Source organism: Dasypus novemcinctus, chromosome 20, assembly GCF_030445035.2.
Source record: "Dasypus novemcinctus isolate mDasNov1 chromosome 20, mDasNov1.1.hap2, whole genome shotgun sequence".
In the NCBI taxonomy this organism is placed as follows: Eukaryota; Metazoa; Chordata; class Mammalia; order Cingulata; family Dasypodidae; genus Dasypus; species Dasypus novemcinctus.
Genome location: NC_080692.1, coordinates 50,740,267 through 50,752,551, shown reverse-complemented (window position 1 = coordinate 50,752,551; position 12,285 = coordinate 50,740,267). Strand labels below are relative to the sequence as shown.

At 36.3% G+C, this 12,285-nt stretch overlaps 1 protein-coding gene across 1 annotated transcript in view; it reads left to right on the top strand.

The window, feature by feature from the left end:
* Positions 1-12,285, top strand: part of ERGIC2 (ERGIC and golgi 2) — a 58,573-nt gene that overhangs the window by 4,871 nt on the left and 41,417 nt on the right. The window contains exons 2-5 of the mRNA XM_004477926.5: positions 3,652-3,797; positions 5,225-5,333; positions 7,727-7,773; positions 10,623-10,693. Coding sequence (XP_004477983.1) covers positions 3,692-3,797; positions 5,225-5,333; positions 7,727-7,773; positions 10,623-10,693 — 333 coding nt within the window. The 5' untranslated portion in view covers positions 3,652-3,691. The remainder of the gene's footprint in view (positions 1-3,651; positions 3,798-5,224; positions 5,334-7,726; positions 7,774-10,622; positions 10,694-12,285) is intronic.

The window sequence follows — 12,285 nt, the reverse complement described above, 5'->3', positions numbered from 1 at the left end:
AGAAAGTTTGTCACAGAATGATTTTGAGCTCTGGGAACTCCTAATCTAGGGTACTTCTAAAAGTATTTTTGAAAATGCCTGACCAAGCACGATAGAAAGGCAAGTTGAGTGGAAATAGGACCAATGGAATTGGAGAACTGGGAGGATTCCCAGGGACTGAGATTACATGAAAATGAAAAACTTGAAGGATAGTTCATTCTGCTTAGAGAGGAAAAGCAGTGTTCAGATTTTACAGATGGAACAGTTTTAAGATATGAGAAGAGCCAAAACATGGCCTTGTTTTGAGGGGACTTGGTATAAGTTAAAATGGAGGTCACTGGAGTGGAACACCTGTTAGCCTCACATAGTAAAAGCATTTTTACTGTGACTGAATGCCATAGAATGAGTGCCATAGGGTTGTGAGTTTCAATGGATGGGATGGGGAAGAGAAGCATATTCAGTGGTCCAGGCACTGAAGTTATTAAGGAAATTGTCAGTATATCCAGATGTTAGTCAAAAAGGGCAGCAAGTACTGAAGTGAGAGAGTTTGCACCATTGTTTGGAGCATGGACTCTGGAGCCAAGCCAAGATGTGACAGCAATACTTAGCACACAATATGAAAGTGAGCTAGAAGGCTAACTGTAGTAAGCTACTATTAGTGGTAGAATGTACACTTTAGATTTGAAGAAAAGGTTGAGAAATCATTAAACATGCTATTTCTTTACCCTTTGAGTCTCAGAAAGGTAATGAATGGAAGGGAATTACATTCAGGAGAAAGTCAGCTTTCATAAAAAGGGAGGCTTGCTTTTTAAAAAGCTGAAAATTATTGGATAACTCACTCATGTCAGTGACAGGTATTAGAGATGAAATGAGTTTCTTGGAGGTAGATTAATGCTGAGTTTACAGGACGGGGTCAGGAAAAGTAGCAGAGTAGCAAGCTGGTTATAGAATCTAATCATGGAAAATAGGGATGGAGGAAGATGGAGCCTGCGAGTAGCCAAGTAGCATATACTCGCTACACTTTCAAGGGAGAAATGCGGAATAAGCTTTATGGCATTGTTACAGGGTTTGTAAAACTAGCTGCTTTCCGTATCTCTATACTTACATATAACTTAAAGCAAAGGATTTAAAAAGTTTATTGTCAAGTAGAACATAATAAAAATGAGTAGAATTCACTCATTCATTTGCTCAGCAGTGCTATATATTGGTTATTGTTCTGTGTTGGGGATACTGTGGTGAATAAAACAGGAAAATCCTTCATCTTTTGGATCTTATATTTTCATGTACATTATTTTCTAAGTGAGACAGCTTGTTGTGGTTTTAGTCCATGTGCTGCTGAAGTGAGCACAGCTTGTTGGGATTTAAAAGCTGTGCTCCTGTGGGTGGGCCTGGGGAGATTTCCTCCCTCCCTCCTTCCTTGTCTCCCTGTCTCTTTGTCTCCTTCCCTCCCTCAGTAAATATATTTTTTAATACCTGCTATGGCCAGGCATTGGCGATACAAGATCAAATGGGACAAGTTCCCGCCCTAACAGGCCAGTAGAGGAAACAAAATTAAACAAGCAATTAGAATTAGTGTGATAAGAGCAATATGGTGTTCCAGGAACACAGAGTTGGAGGGTCATGGAAGGTTTTCTCCCCTCAAAGGAGAGAGATCTTGTTTGGGACTTAAAGGTAGGAATTAGCTCAATGTAGAGTTGGGGAGTGGAGAGCAAAGAATATTTCTGACAGAACATCATGTTTAAGGAATTGAAAGTGATTGATTTTGACTGGAACTTAGGATAATAGGGATTCAGTTTGGAGAGAAAGGTAAGCAGGTGCTGGATTAGATTTATGTATTAGAAAGATTTTTGGTAGTATGGAGAGTGTCGGAAGCATTGGAAGGAGGTTGTTGGCAGTGCAGAGATGGTGTAGTCGGGATTGGGGTCCTGGTGAGGAACCGCTCTGGACCCGAGGAAGAAAACAGACCTTTGGACAGACGCTCGTTCAGCTGGGTGTATGGTGCCATCGCTAACGAAATAGGAAGCCCGGGAGGAGGAACAGGTTTGGGTGAGAAAATAAAATACTCAAAGAGGAGAGGCTTGACCGTGGTCAAGAACTAATTCCAATGGGAAAGAATGAATAGAAATTGAGAGACTGAAGAAGGGTCAACCTTGATGTAGTTACCGCTAAACAGATAGAACTAAATTCGATTACTCTTTCAAACTGCACGGACTTAAGCCTGGCTTGTGCTTAACACTTAGAAGCTTAGTTTACAGAGGAGAATACCGGTTTTATACCCGTCATGGAAATTGGAATACTGCCTTCTTTAGGGAAGCCACGTACATGAGGATCACAAGAATAATCTGAAGGCTGCTTTGTGAACATGGAATCAGCAAGGGGAATTAGTTGGCTGGTGAAATCAACCTAATGACTACCTCCACCTGTACTTTAGGGCAGTAGCCTCTCCATGGACTGATGAGCAGTGTCCCTGCTCAGGGCCTACTCTTTTTGGACAGTGCCCGTGATTGCAGTTTGTGTGTTCATGGCCCTCCTCATTTCTCCATGGATTCCATTTCTGTAAATCCTACCCATTTGATTTCAGACGGGCCTTTCTTCCAGAAACATTCTTTTTCTTAAAGTGGCTCTTGTAACCATCTGATTTAATCTAATAATTTGTATTCATTTTGTGTATACAACTTTGATTTCTGGGATTGTGTCACTTAATAATATTGTTTATATAAAGCTGTTTCATAAAATTACATAAATATTTCAAAATTCAGTTATTTGGCTTTTTTTTGTGTATTTTATAGATGTAGTTGGCATACTGATCAAAAAGATAATAGCGAGCAGCCATTTTATAAATAAAATTTTACTACAGAAATCATTTGGGAAGTCCAAATTCTGCAAAGGAGGCAATTAGAATCCTTTCATGATCTAAATTTAACATTTAGGTGTGCATATTTTCAGTATCCCCCGTCTCCCATAATATTAAAACTGCATGGCCTTCTAGTCTTTTCTTGCTAATGGATCATAGATATTTCTTATGTCATTAGATGTTTTATTTTAGAGTAATTTTAATTGTTACGTAGAGTTTTACCTTATTCATCATAGTTTGTATATTGGACAGCATGAATTTCAGTTTTCAGTATTTAAAAATAACACTATGAGAAATATCCTTACCAAATATGTGTGCACAACCCAAATTATTTCCTTAGGATTCAGTCCTTAAAAAAAGAATTTACTTAGTCAAAGGGGAAGGGGCAAATACTTCTTGTTATCAATGTATGAACATGGCTACTTACTTCATAGCCCCTCATTAATGAGAATGTGCTATTTTTATATATCAATTTAATAGAAGAAAAACCATTTCTTAGTTTAATTTGCATATTTAAATATTGTAAATGTGATTTGATTGCTTTTCACATTTTGTTTGCTATTTAATGTGTATGTGCTTAAACTGCCTGTTCATTAAAAATAGTTTTTGTTAGTTTGGGAATGGGGAAAGTAGTGGTGTGTAAAAATAAGTGTAACATTTTCTTTTTTAAGGAGGAATGAGAATGTCAAGTTATTCCAAAGACATTTGTCAATTATTGTAAAATATAATACACCTACATACATAATTAATGGAGAGGACAAAGAAACTTGCCATCTTTTTAGGGGATTATTTTATTCATTATTTAATTTATTCCTCAGCATGACTATATGAAGGAAGAAGAGGAGGGTTTTCCTGAAGATGAGGCGACTGAATCGGAAAAAAACCTTAAGCTTGGTGAAAGAGTTGGATGCCTTTCCAAAGGTTCCTGAAAGCTATGTAGAGACTTCAGCCAGTGGGGGTACAGGTGAGTGTTACCTCAAATTCAGACTCCTTCGTTCAGTGCAGCGTGGGCGTGGTGTCATCGACGGCAGCACAGAGTCCCGCCAGGATGAGGGGCTCATCTTGGACCGCAGTCAGCGGGCTGTCCCCAGGTCTGTCCGCGTGGCCTGTTTTTTGCCCCAACGCTGTTGCTGTCGGTGTTCTCCAGGGTGCCTAACCCAGCGCAGTCGAGGCAGCTGGCAGTGTTTATTAAGACATTACTGAGCGAACTCCCCAGTTTTCCCTTTGCTGCTCTTCAGTTATATATAATTAAGATTATTATACTGATATTGGAAGAGGTTATTTAATGATATTGAAACTGCTCAGTCCTGTTTTGGTTAAGAGAAAATCATTCAAGACAATCATTCTTACATTTCACTTCATTGGAAAGAGGCAGCATTGTGCAATGGTTAGTTAAGAGCTTAGACTTTGGAGCAATATAATCTGGATTCAAATCCCACCTCTGTCTCTTTTTGACTGTGTGGCCTTGGGGAAGTTAATCTCTCATGCCTTAGTTTCTTCTTCCATGAAATGGGGATAATATTAGTGTTTACCCATAGGGTTGCTATACTGATTAAGTAAGTTCATATTTGTAAAATGCTTAGAGCGGTAGCTGGCACAGATATAAAATATTTTAAATAAAAATCGGAAGTAATGAAATATATAAGAAACATGGGACCAAACACTATTTACAATCTTTTTCCATGAAAAATAAATTATATTCACACAAGATTGACACTAAATTTGGTAAAATGTAATAAATTCTTGCCATTTCTGATCTGTTGTGATGAACTTTTTTTGTTAATGAAACTAGCACAAGTTCTTGTTGCACAATCTAAGTTTATTTTGCTGTAGCTTATGATAGTTCTTAGATGTTTTTCTTGCTTTCATAAATGAGGTGACTTATTTAGAAATTTATTACAAAGTAAGGAATAGATGAGATTGTTATTAGGGACTTGAAGGTGTTACTTGAGTTTCTGGCACACAAATGATTCTTAGATCTCTCATGTAAGAGATTACCCTTTTTTTTAATGAAGATAATTTTAATTTGCATTGTAAAACTTATGATTTCTTCTTTTATCATGTTTGTGACACTGCTATATATACGAAAGTAAACATTTTATGTCTTGTAAAATTTTGGTTTGGTGAGAGATGTCATTCAAATTGAATAAATAAAATGCTTTCTCAACAGTATAAATGTTGATATTTATTTTTGTGCTCATTAAATCTTCATTCTTGAGTTGCTTTAGAAATAATATTCTTTACTAAACATTTTAAAGAAAAACCTTTTATAGTATTGTCCAAGTGGCAGTCATATTGAGACATTTTCTGCTAATTCAAAATCTGACTTAAAGTAGTTTCCAGATGTTTATTGGATTGTTTTAATTTTTTCTTTTTTGTTGTGTTTCTCAGTTTCTCTAATAGCATTTACCACTATGGCTTTATTAACCATAATGGAATTTTCAGTATATCGAGATACATGGATGAAGTATGAATATGAAGTAGACAAGGATTTTTCTAGGTAACTATTTTTTCCTTTTTGAAATGCCTTAAGATCCAGGTTGTTTTAAAGATAGTATACCTTTTTTTTTTTTTTTTTTAATGTCTAACCCTTTATATTTGGTTTATTTTTGTTTTGAAGATATGTCCTTGAAAAATACTTACTAATTGAATGCATTAAGTGAAACATTTTAGGATCAAACTTGTAAATACTGGTTAAATCCTAAAAGGGGGAGATAGGGTTCTGATTCAATAAGCTCTTGTCTAAAAAATGTTAAGAGAATATAAGTTTGTTCCCTTAGATGTTCGTATGGAGGAAATTGTTTGATGCTTTCAAGATGTTTATTCTTTAGAGTTTAAAATATCTTATTGACAACTTAGATTGTCTAAAGTTATATTGTATTTGCTTAAAATTTGATTTCTATAAATTGTATCTAATCTCAATTTTTATTTAAATATTTATATTTATTTGGATTTTGTAGTTGATTTAAGAGAACATTTCTAAGTTTGTACTAGATATGGACTAGTTTACTATCCTGGCTTGTTCCAGTCCTGGCTCTGCTATTTATTGGCTACATGACTTTAAGGAAATTGCTGAATCTATATATGTGTATGCTTCAGTTTCCTTTTCTGTATAATTATATTACCTTCTTCATGGTGTTTAAGTGAATTAAATGAGTTGACATTTCTAAAGCGCTGTGTAATCTTCAGCAAGTCACACAACTGACTTCGTTTGGATCTCAGTTTTTTCATGTGTACAATTCTAGTTACCATTTGTTTTTGTTTTTTTTTCTATTTTAAGAAATTTATTTTTGTTGGCAAATACATGCTAAATGTGCTGCACAAAGTATGTTACTGGTCAAAGCACCATTCATTTTTAAGAGATTTGTTGTTGTTCTTATTTGTTTTTAATAGCAATTAAACTCTTTATTTTTCCTAAGTGAACTCTTACGTAGTTCACCACATAATGTGATGGGGACGCTCAGGAACCTCTCTACTTGGCCTTCTCCTCTGTTTCTACAGCCTAACCCCACGGTTCCCTGGAACATAGTTTGAACTCTAGTCAGCTTTAAGATTCTATGATGCTCTAAAGAGTTATAATATCGATTGAAACCAGATGTATACTTATCAGAAAAAGTTTTGCTAGGAAGTACAAGAGACTGAAGTTGGTTGTACCCATTCTGCTATTAAGGATGCTTAGATTACTTTGAAAATTGATTTGCATTAATTAATTGAAAATAAAACAATGATTAGTCTTTTAAAAAGACCATACGAAACTTTAAGTGGCAGGTGAAGATGCATTTTTTTCTGACAGCTTGGTTGCATTTAACCTGAGGCACACATACCTAGTTTCCAGTACGCCACTTTAATAGTTATGTGATAAAGAAAATATTTGTAGGACATTCTATCAAAATGCCTGATATATGGTATTTATTTAGTAGAGGAAAAAGATTTTTAATTCCTAATTCTTGGTTTTGAAAATTTTATATTCTTAAAGGAATATTCTATACAAAGTTTATGTAAACAGGGTTTTTTTTTTCCTCTGAGTTTCTCAGAATTGTTGATTGTGGAGTTGGCATTATTAAATAAAAGGATACTGTGCTAAAAACCTGTGCAGGGTAGTAAATGTAGCTCAGTGGTTGAGCACCTGCTTCCCATGTATGAGATCCTGAGTTTAATCCAAGATGCCTCCTAAAAAAGCAAACAAACAAAAAAACAAACAAACCTGTGTAGTCAGAAAGGCTTTTGGGGGAAGGAGACATAGCTCAAGTGATAAGGTCCGCCCTACCATAGGGGAGGACCTGGGTTCGATTCCTGGGGCCTCCTGGTGAAGAAGAAGAAAGCGTGCCTGCATGGCAAGCCAGTGCCCATAGGGTGAGCCGAATGCCCACATAGTGAACCAAGTGCCCTCACAGTGAGCTGAGTGCCCGTGTGGTGAGCCAGTGCCTGCACAAGTGAGTCATACAGCAAGATGATGATGCAGCGAAAGAGAGACAAAGGGGAGAGTCAAGATGAAGCACAACAGAGACCAGGAACTTAGGTGGTCCAGTTGACAGGGAACCTCTCTCCATATCAGAGGTCCCCCGGATCGAATGCCAGTGAATACCGGAGAAAAATGAGAAGAGGAGACAAAAAGGGAAATAGATACAGATCACAGAGCAAATGGACACAGACAGTGAAAACAGCAGGGCAGGGAAGGGGGAGGGGGGGTGGGGAAAAGGCTTTTGGAATAACTGCAGAATAGAACTTTTACCTTTAAGATGTCTTTGGTTTGACCACAAAGTATGCTATCCTAAGTTCTAATCAGTATATCGCTTTCTGTTTGTCATCGAAGTACTTTCATTGATAAGTTGGTACATATTTCTTATCTTTTGTTGATTGTTGGATATTAACTTTTACCTCTTTGTCTTTCAGCAAATTGAGAATCAATATAGACATTACTGTTGCCATGAAGTGTCAGTGTAAGTGCACCTTCAACTTGATGAGTCCATGTGTAGTTTGTAGTTCAGTCACCAGGAAAACTAGAAGCCACATTTAACATTATTCTTTCGTGGTGTTATTTAATAATACTGCTGTGTTTCTCCCCAGATTAATATAAAAGAAAATCAGAGAAAACTTTTGCGAATCACAGTTCTGGTTTAAGTATAGCCTTTCTTTCTTGTCTGGAGTGCCAGTTTTTTTTGGTTTGTTTTTTTAACGAGAAAAATCCACTACTTTATTTATTTACTTTTCAGCAAGTTTAAATCCTTGAGAGGCACAGCATAGCGCAGCTTCGGCGTCCAGTAGCCTTAGCGGGAAGGCTGCTTCAGGATCCAGCATGGCCCGTGCCGCTGCTTCTGCGGGCACTAGGCACCCCTCCCCAGGTGGCTCTGGTGTCAGGCTTGCTGCCAGGCATCTCCATCCTGTTCTTCCTTTGAACACAGAGCACGTCTCTTGCCCAAATAGAGCGCAGTTTCACCTGCGGCGTAAACACCTTCAGTTCTAAGAAGGGCTCTGTGCTCCCTCTGGTTCCAGAGCCCCCGCTTACAGCCAGCAAAAGTGGCTTTGGAGCACCGCCTTCCAGGTGTTTCGCCGCATTGGAAGTCCTGGTCCCAGCAGGCCCCCCAGGCCCCAGGATGGCAGGAAGGGCTGGAGCCCAGCTTTCGCCTTCGTGTTCCCCAGCTTGCCCTGTTGATGTGTTTCCGTTTACTATCCATTACTCTTATTCTTGCATATTAAAGATTCATGTCTTTTGAATTAATAGTGAAAAGTCACCCTTTTATATTTTCTTCACTGGCTTCATTTGATTATACTGGTAAAAGTGGGAAAATGTTAATATACCAGATAGGTAATATCAAAATCACTTTTAAAAAAATGAGGATGGTTTTGCATGAAGAATCTTTTAAATTACTGCTTGGAAAGTAGAGACCAAGAAGTCAATAGTTTAGACAAACCTTTTTTCTTTAAACATTTTTTTTTGTAGCAACATACATATATATTATGTAAAATTTTCATTTTAATCATTTTTAAGTGTATTTTTTTTTTAAAGATTTATTTCTCTCTCCTCTCGCCCCCGCCGCCCCGGTTGTCTGTTCTCTGTGTCCATTTGCTGTGTGTTCTTCTTTTTGTCTGCTTCTGTTGTTGTCAGCGGCACGGGAATCTTTCTTTTTGTTGTTGTTGTGTCATCTTGCTGTGTCAGCTCTCCGTGTGTGTTGCGCCATTCCTGGGCAGGCTGCACTTTATTTCACACTGGGCAGCTCTCCTTAAGGGGCACACTTCTTGCGCGTGGTGCTCCCTTATTTGTGGGATACTCCTGCGTGGCATGGCACTCCTTGTGCGCATCAGCACTGCACGTGGGCCAGCTCCACATGGGTCAAGGAGGCCTAGGGTTTGAATCGTGGACCTCTCATGTGGTAGACGGACACCCTATCCACTGGGCCAAGTCCGCTTCCCTTTTAAGTGTATTAATTGCATTCATAGTGTTGTGCTACCATCACTATCATCCGTTACCAAAACTTTTCATCATCCAGAACAGAAACTTAGTACCCAGGAAGCAATAATTCCCTATTCCACATGCCATGTCTACTCCCTGGCTCCTGGTAACCGCTAATCTACTTTCCGTCTCTGAATTTGTTTATTCTATGCCTAGATATTTCATATATGTGGAATCAGAATTGTTCTCCTCTGTCTGGCTTATTTCACTTAGCATAATGTTCTTCATGGTTTATCCATGTTGCAGCGTGTATCAGAACATTATTCCTTTTTATGGTGGTATAGTGTTTCATTGTAGCTAGAGGCCACATTTTGTTTATCTGTTCATCTTTCCATAGATATTTGAGTTGTTATTGTCTTTTTTGGCTATTGTGAGTAATATTACTATGAACATTGGTGTGCAAATATCTGATTGAGTCCCTGTTATCAGTTCTTTTGGTTATATACCTAGAAGTGGATATGCTGGGTCATATGGTAATTCTAGGTTTAAGTTTCTGAGGAACCACCAAAGTGGATGCACCATTTCACCTTCCTACCAACAGTGTATGAGGTTTCTTCTCTGTGTCCTCACCAATGCTTGTTATTTTCCAGTAGCCTTCATAGTGGGTGTGAAGTAATGTGTCACTTTGTTTGGATTTGCATGCCTAAACCATACTCAGCATCGCTTCATGTGCTAATGGGCCATTTGTACATATTTGGAGAAATCTCTGTTCAAGTCATAAAATATATTAAAGTATGAGATAGGTTTACCTAATGAAAGAGATTAATTTCTGAGAGATTTCATCTCAGAACAACCTTAAATCTCTTTTCTTTTTCCATTTATATTTCTTTATTTTAGTGGTTTTAAGAGAAAGAGATTTTATAACTAAATTTTGCATTAATATTAATATTTTCCTTATTTTGGAATTGGCATACCATTAGAAATTTAGTCTTTTCAAAATAAACATTCTGTTGATTTTTTTAAAAGGCATTAGTGGCTTTGCCTTAATATTGCATTTAATCTCTAAAAATAATTCTTGCAGTTAATATTTTGTGTGGCAGCCATTTTGTACTTTTGATCAGGTTTTTGCTAATTTTTACCAAGCTCTTCAATAAAGTTTATGCTTTTCACCATGGGATTCTAGATCATCTTTTACTAAGAAAGAAGTAGAAAAGCATTTTTAATTTTTAGAACATAATGTCCACCGAAGCTGTATGATGCTACTCTCTTCTGAACAAATAGGCAGTATAGAAAAGTGATTCTGCATATTCTGTGAGTGTTCTGTTTATCTTAATTGTAAGTTTATATTATAGTTTGGCTCTGGGCTTAGAATGTAAATCTTATTTCTTTTTTATGCAGATGTTGGAGCAGATGTATTGGATTTAGCAGAAACAATGGTTGCATCTGCAGATGGTCTAGTTTATGAACCAGTAAGTTTGAATTACCTGGTTTTTAAATAATATACTTTGAGAAATGTTCCCTTGAAGATAGTGTCGATATTTGCTTGTAGTTATGTCTGAGTTAGTTTTTGATATAATAAAAAATTTGGGAAAATAACTAAGCAGAAAAGAAGAAAGGAGAGATAAAAGAAAATAAGTTATGTCTCATATGAAAGCCCTGAGATAAGATGTTCTTAAAATTTTGTCTGTCATCCTAAAACTTGTTTTATAATCTTATGTTTTGTTAATGCTTCCTTATAGTTTCCTTTTCTCTTTTCTTTTAGTTGCCATAGTGATGAAATTTTCTTCTATTCCTCTGGTGATTTGGAAATTCTGTGTCCTATTTGTATTCTACTTTTACCAAATTTAAGTTACTGGAAATACTAGAGCTGTATTTCTCTCATAATCAAGAGTGTAACAGTATCTTTCTAAGAGAAGTTTCATATGCACTTAACTTCTTTCTCCCTCTTCCACATCTCCGTTTCCCCAAGTTTGTAAAATGCTGACATTCTCATCTTTTATTTTCATAGTACAAGTTGTATATAGCATAAATGATTTTTTAGAAAACATCATTACAGAGGCTGTTATTGGTAATAACAAGTTATGATCTGAATTAGCCTTACAAGCTTTTGAAAATTAAACATGAAGTGCCCAGGTGCTTTGAGTTGCCTCCTGCTCTTTGGCATTGTGGTACATGCATGCTTTAGTTCTTTTGTTTACCATTAGCAGTTGTGTGAACCATTCTTTAAGCACAATTGCTAAGTGAAGACTAAAGCTGATGAAGGAGTCTTACAAGTAACAAAGTATGGGGTTGAAGGCAAAAAAAAAAAAAAGTCATCTTTAGGTCGGTTTTTGTGAGTTTTTGAGTATCCAATTATTTTTAGATTACAGTAACAAAATGTATTTATGCCTTTTGATACACTCTTTTAAAATGGAAATTCCTACAGAAAAAATAACTTCATTACTGCCACTCTGAATCTTTTTCCCAACCTCTGTTTTCCCACTTAAAACTTTTATTTCACAGTAATTTATTCTGAGGCTAGATACCTTAAAAATTCAGGTACCATTTTATAGCTTAATAAACTTATCTGGAAATGTATATCCACATGATTGTGATTAGACACTTTACATTTGCATTGAATTTCATTTTATGTAGAATAATTATTCAAACTTAATTCTGTTTCATTGCTTTTATTTATCATTCTTAGGTTCTTTATTTTTTATCATTTAATAGAGGGGCTTTTTGAGACTTTCAGCAAGAATAAATGGGTTATTTTTCATGGATTCTGGCTTTACTGTGTATGTCTTTCTATTACGTGTGTAAATATAAGGTAGGCTGAAGGTAGAATTCTTGCTTTTTGGTGTTTTGCACTTAAAATTTTCTAGACATTGTTTTGTTGTGTTCTGGCATAATTATTTTTCCTTTACAGGTAACCTACTTTATCTGAGTTTTACTTGTATTTTTGAAATTCAAATATTCATCCAGTGTATCCAAGTTTGAATAATTTTTTTCTGGTTCTTGGTGATATTAGTGATCTGAATTTTTAAGCCTTTTTATTTTTGCTAGTTTGTTTGCTTTAATA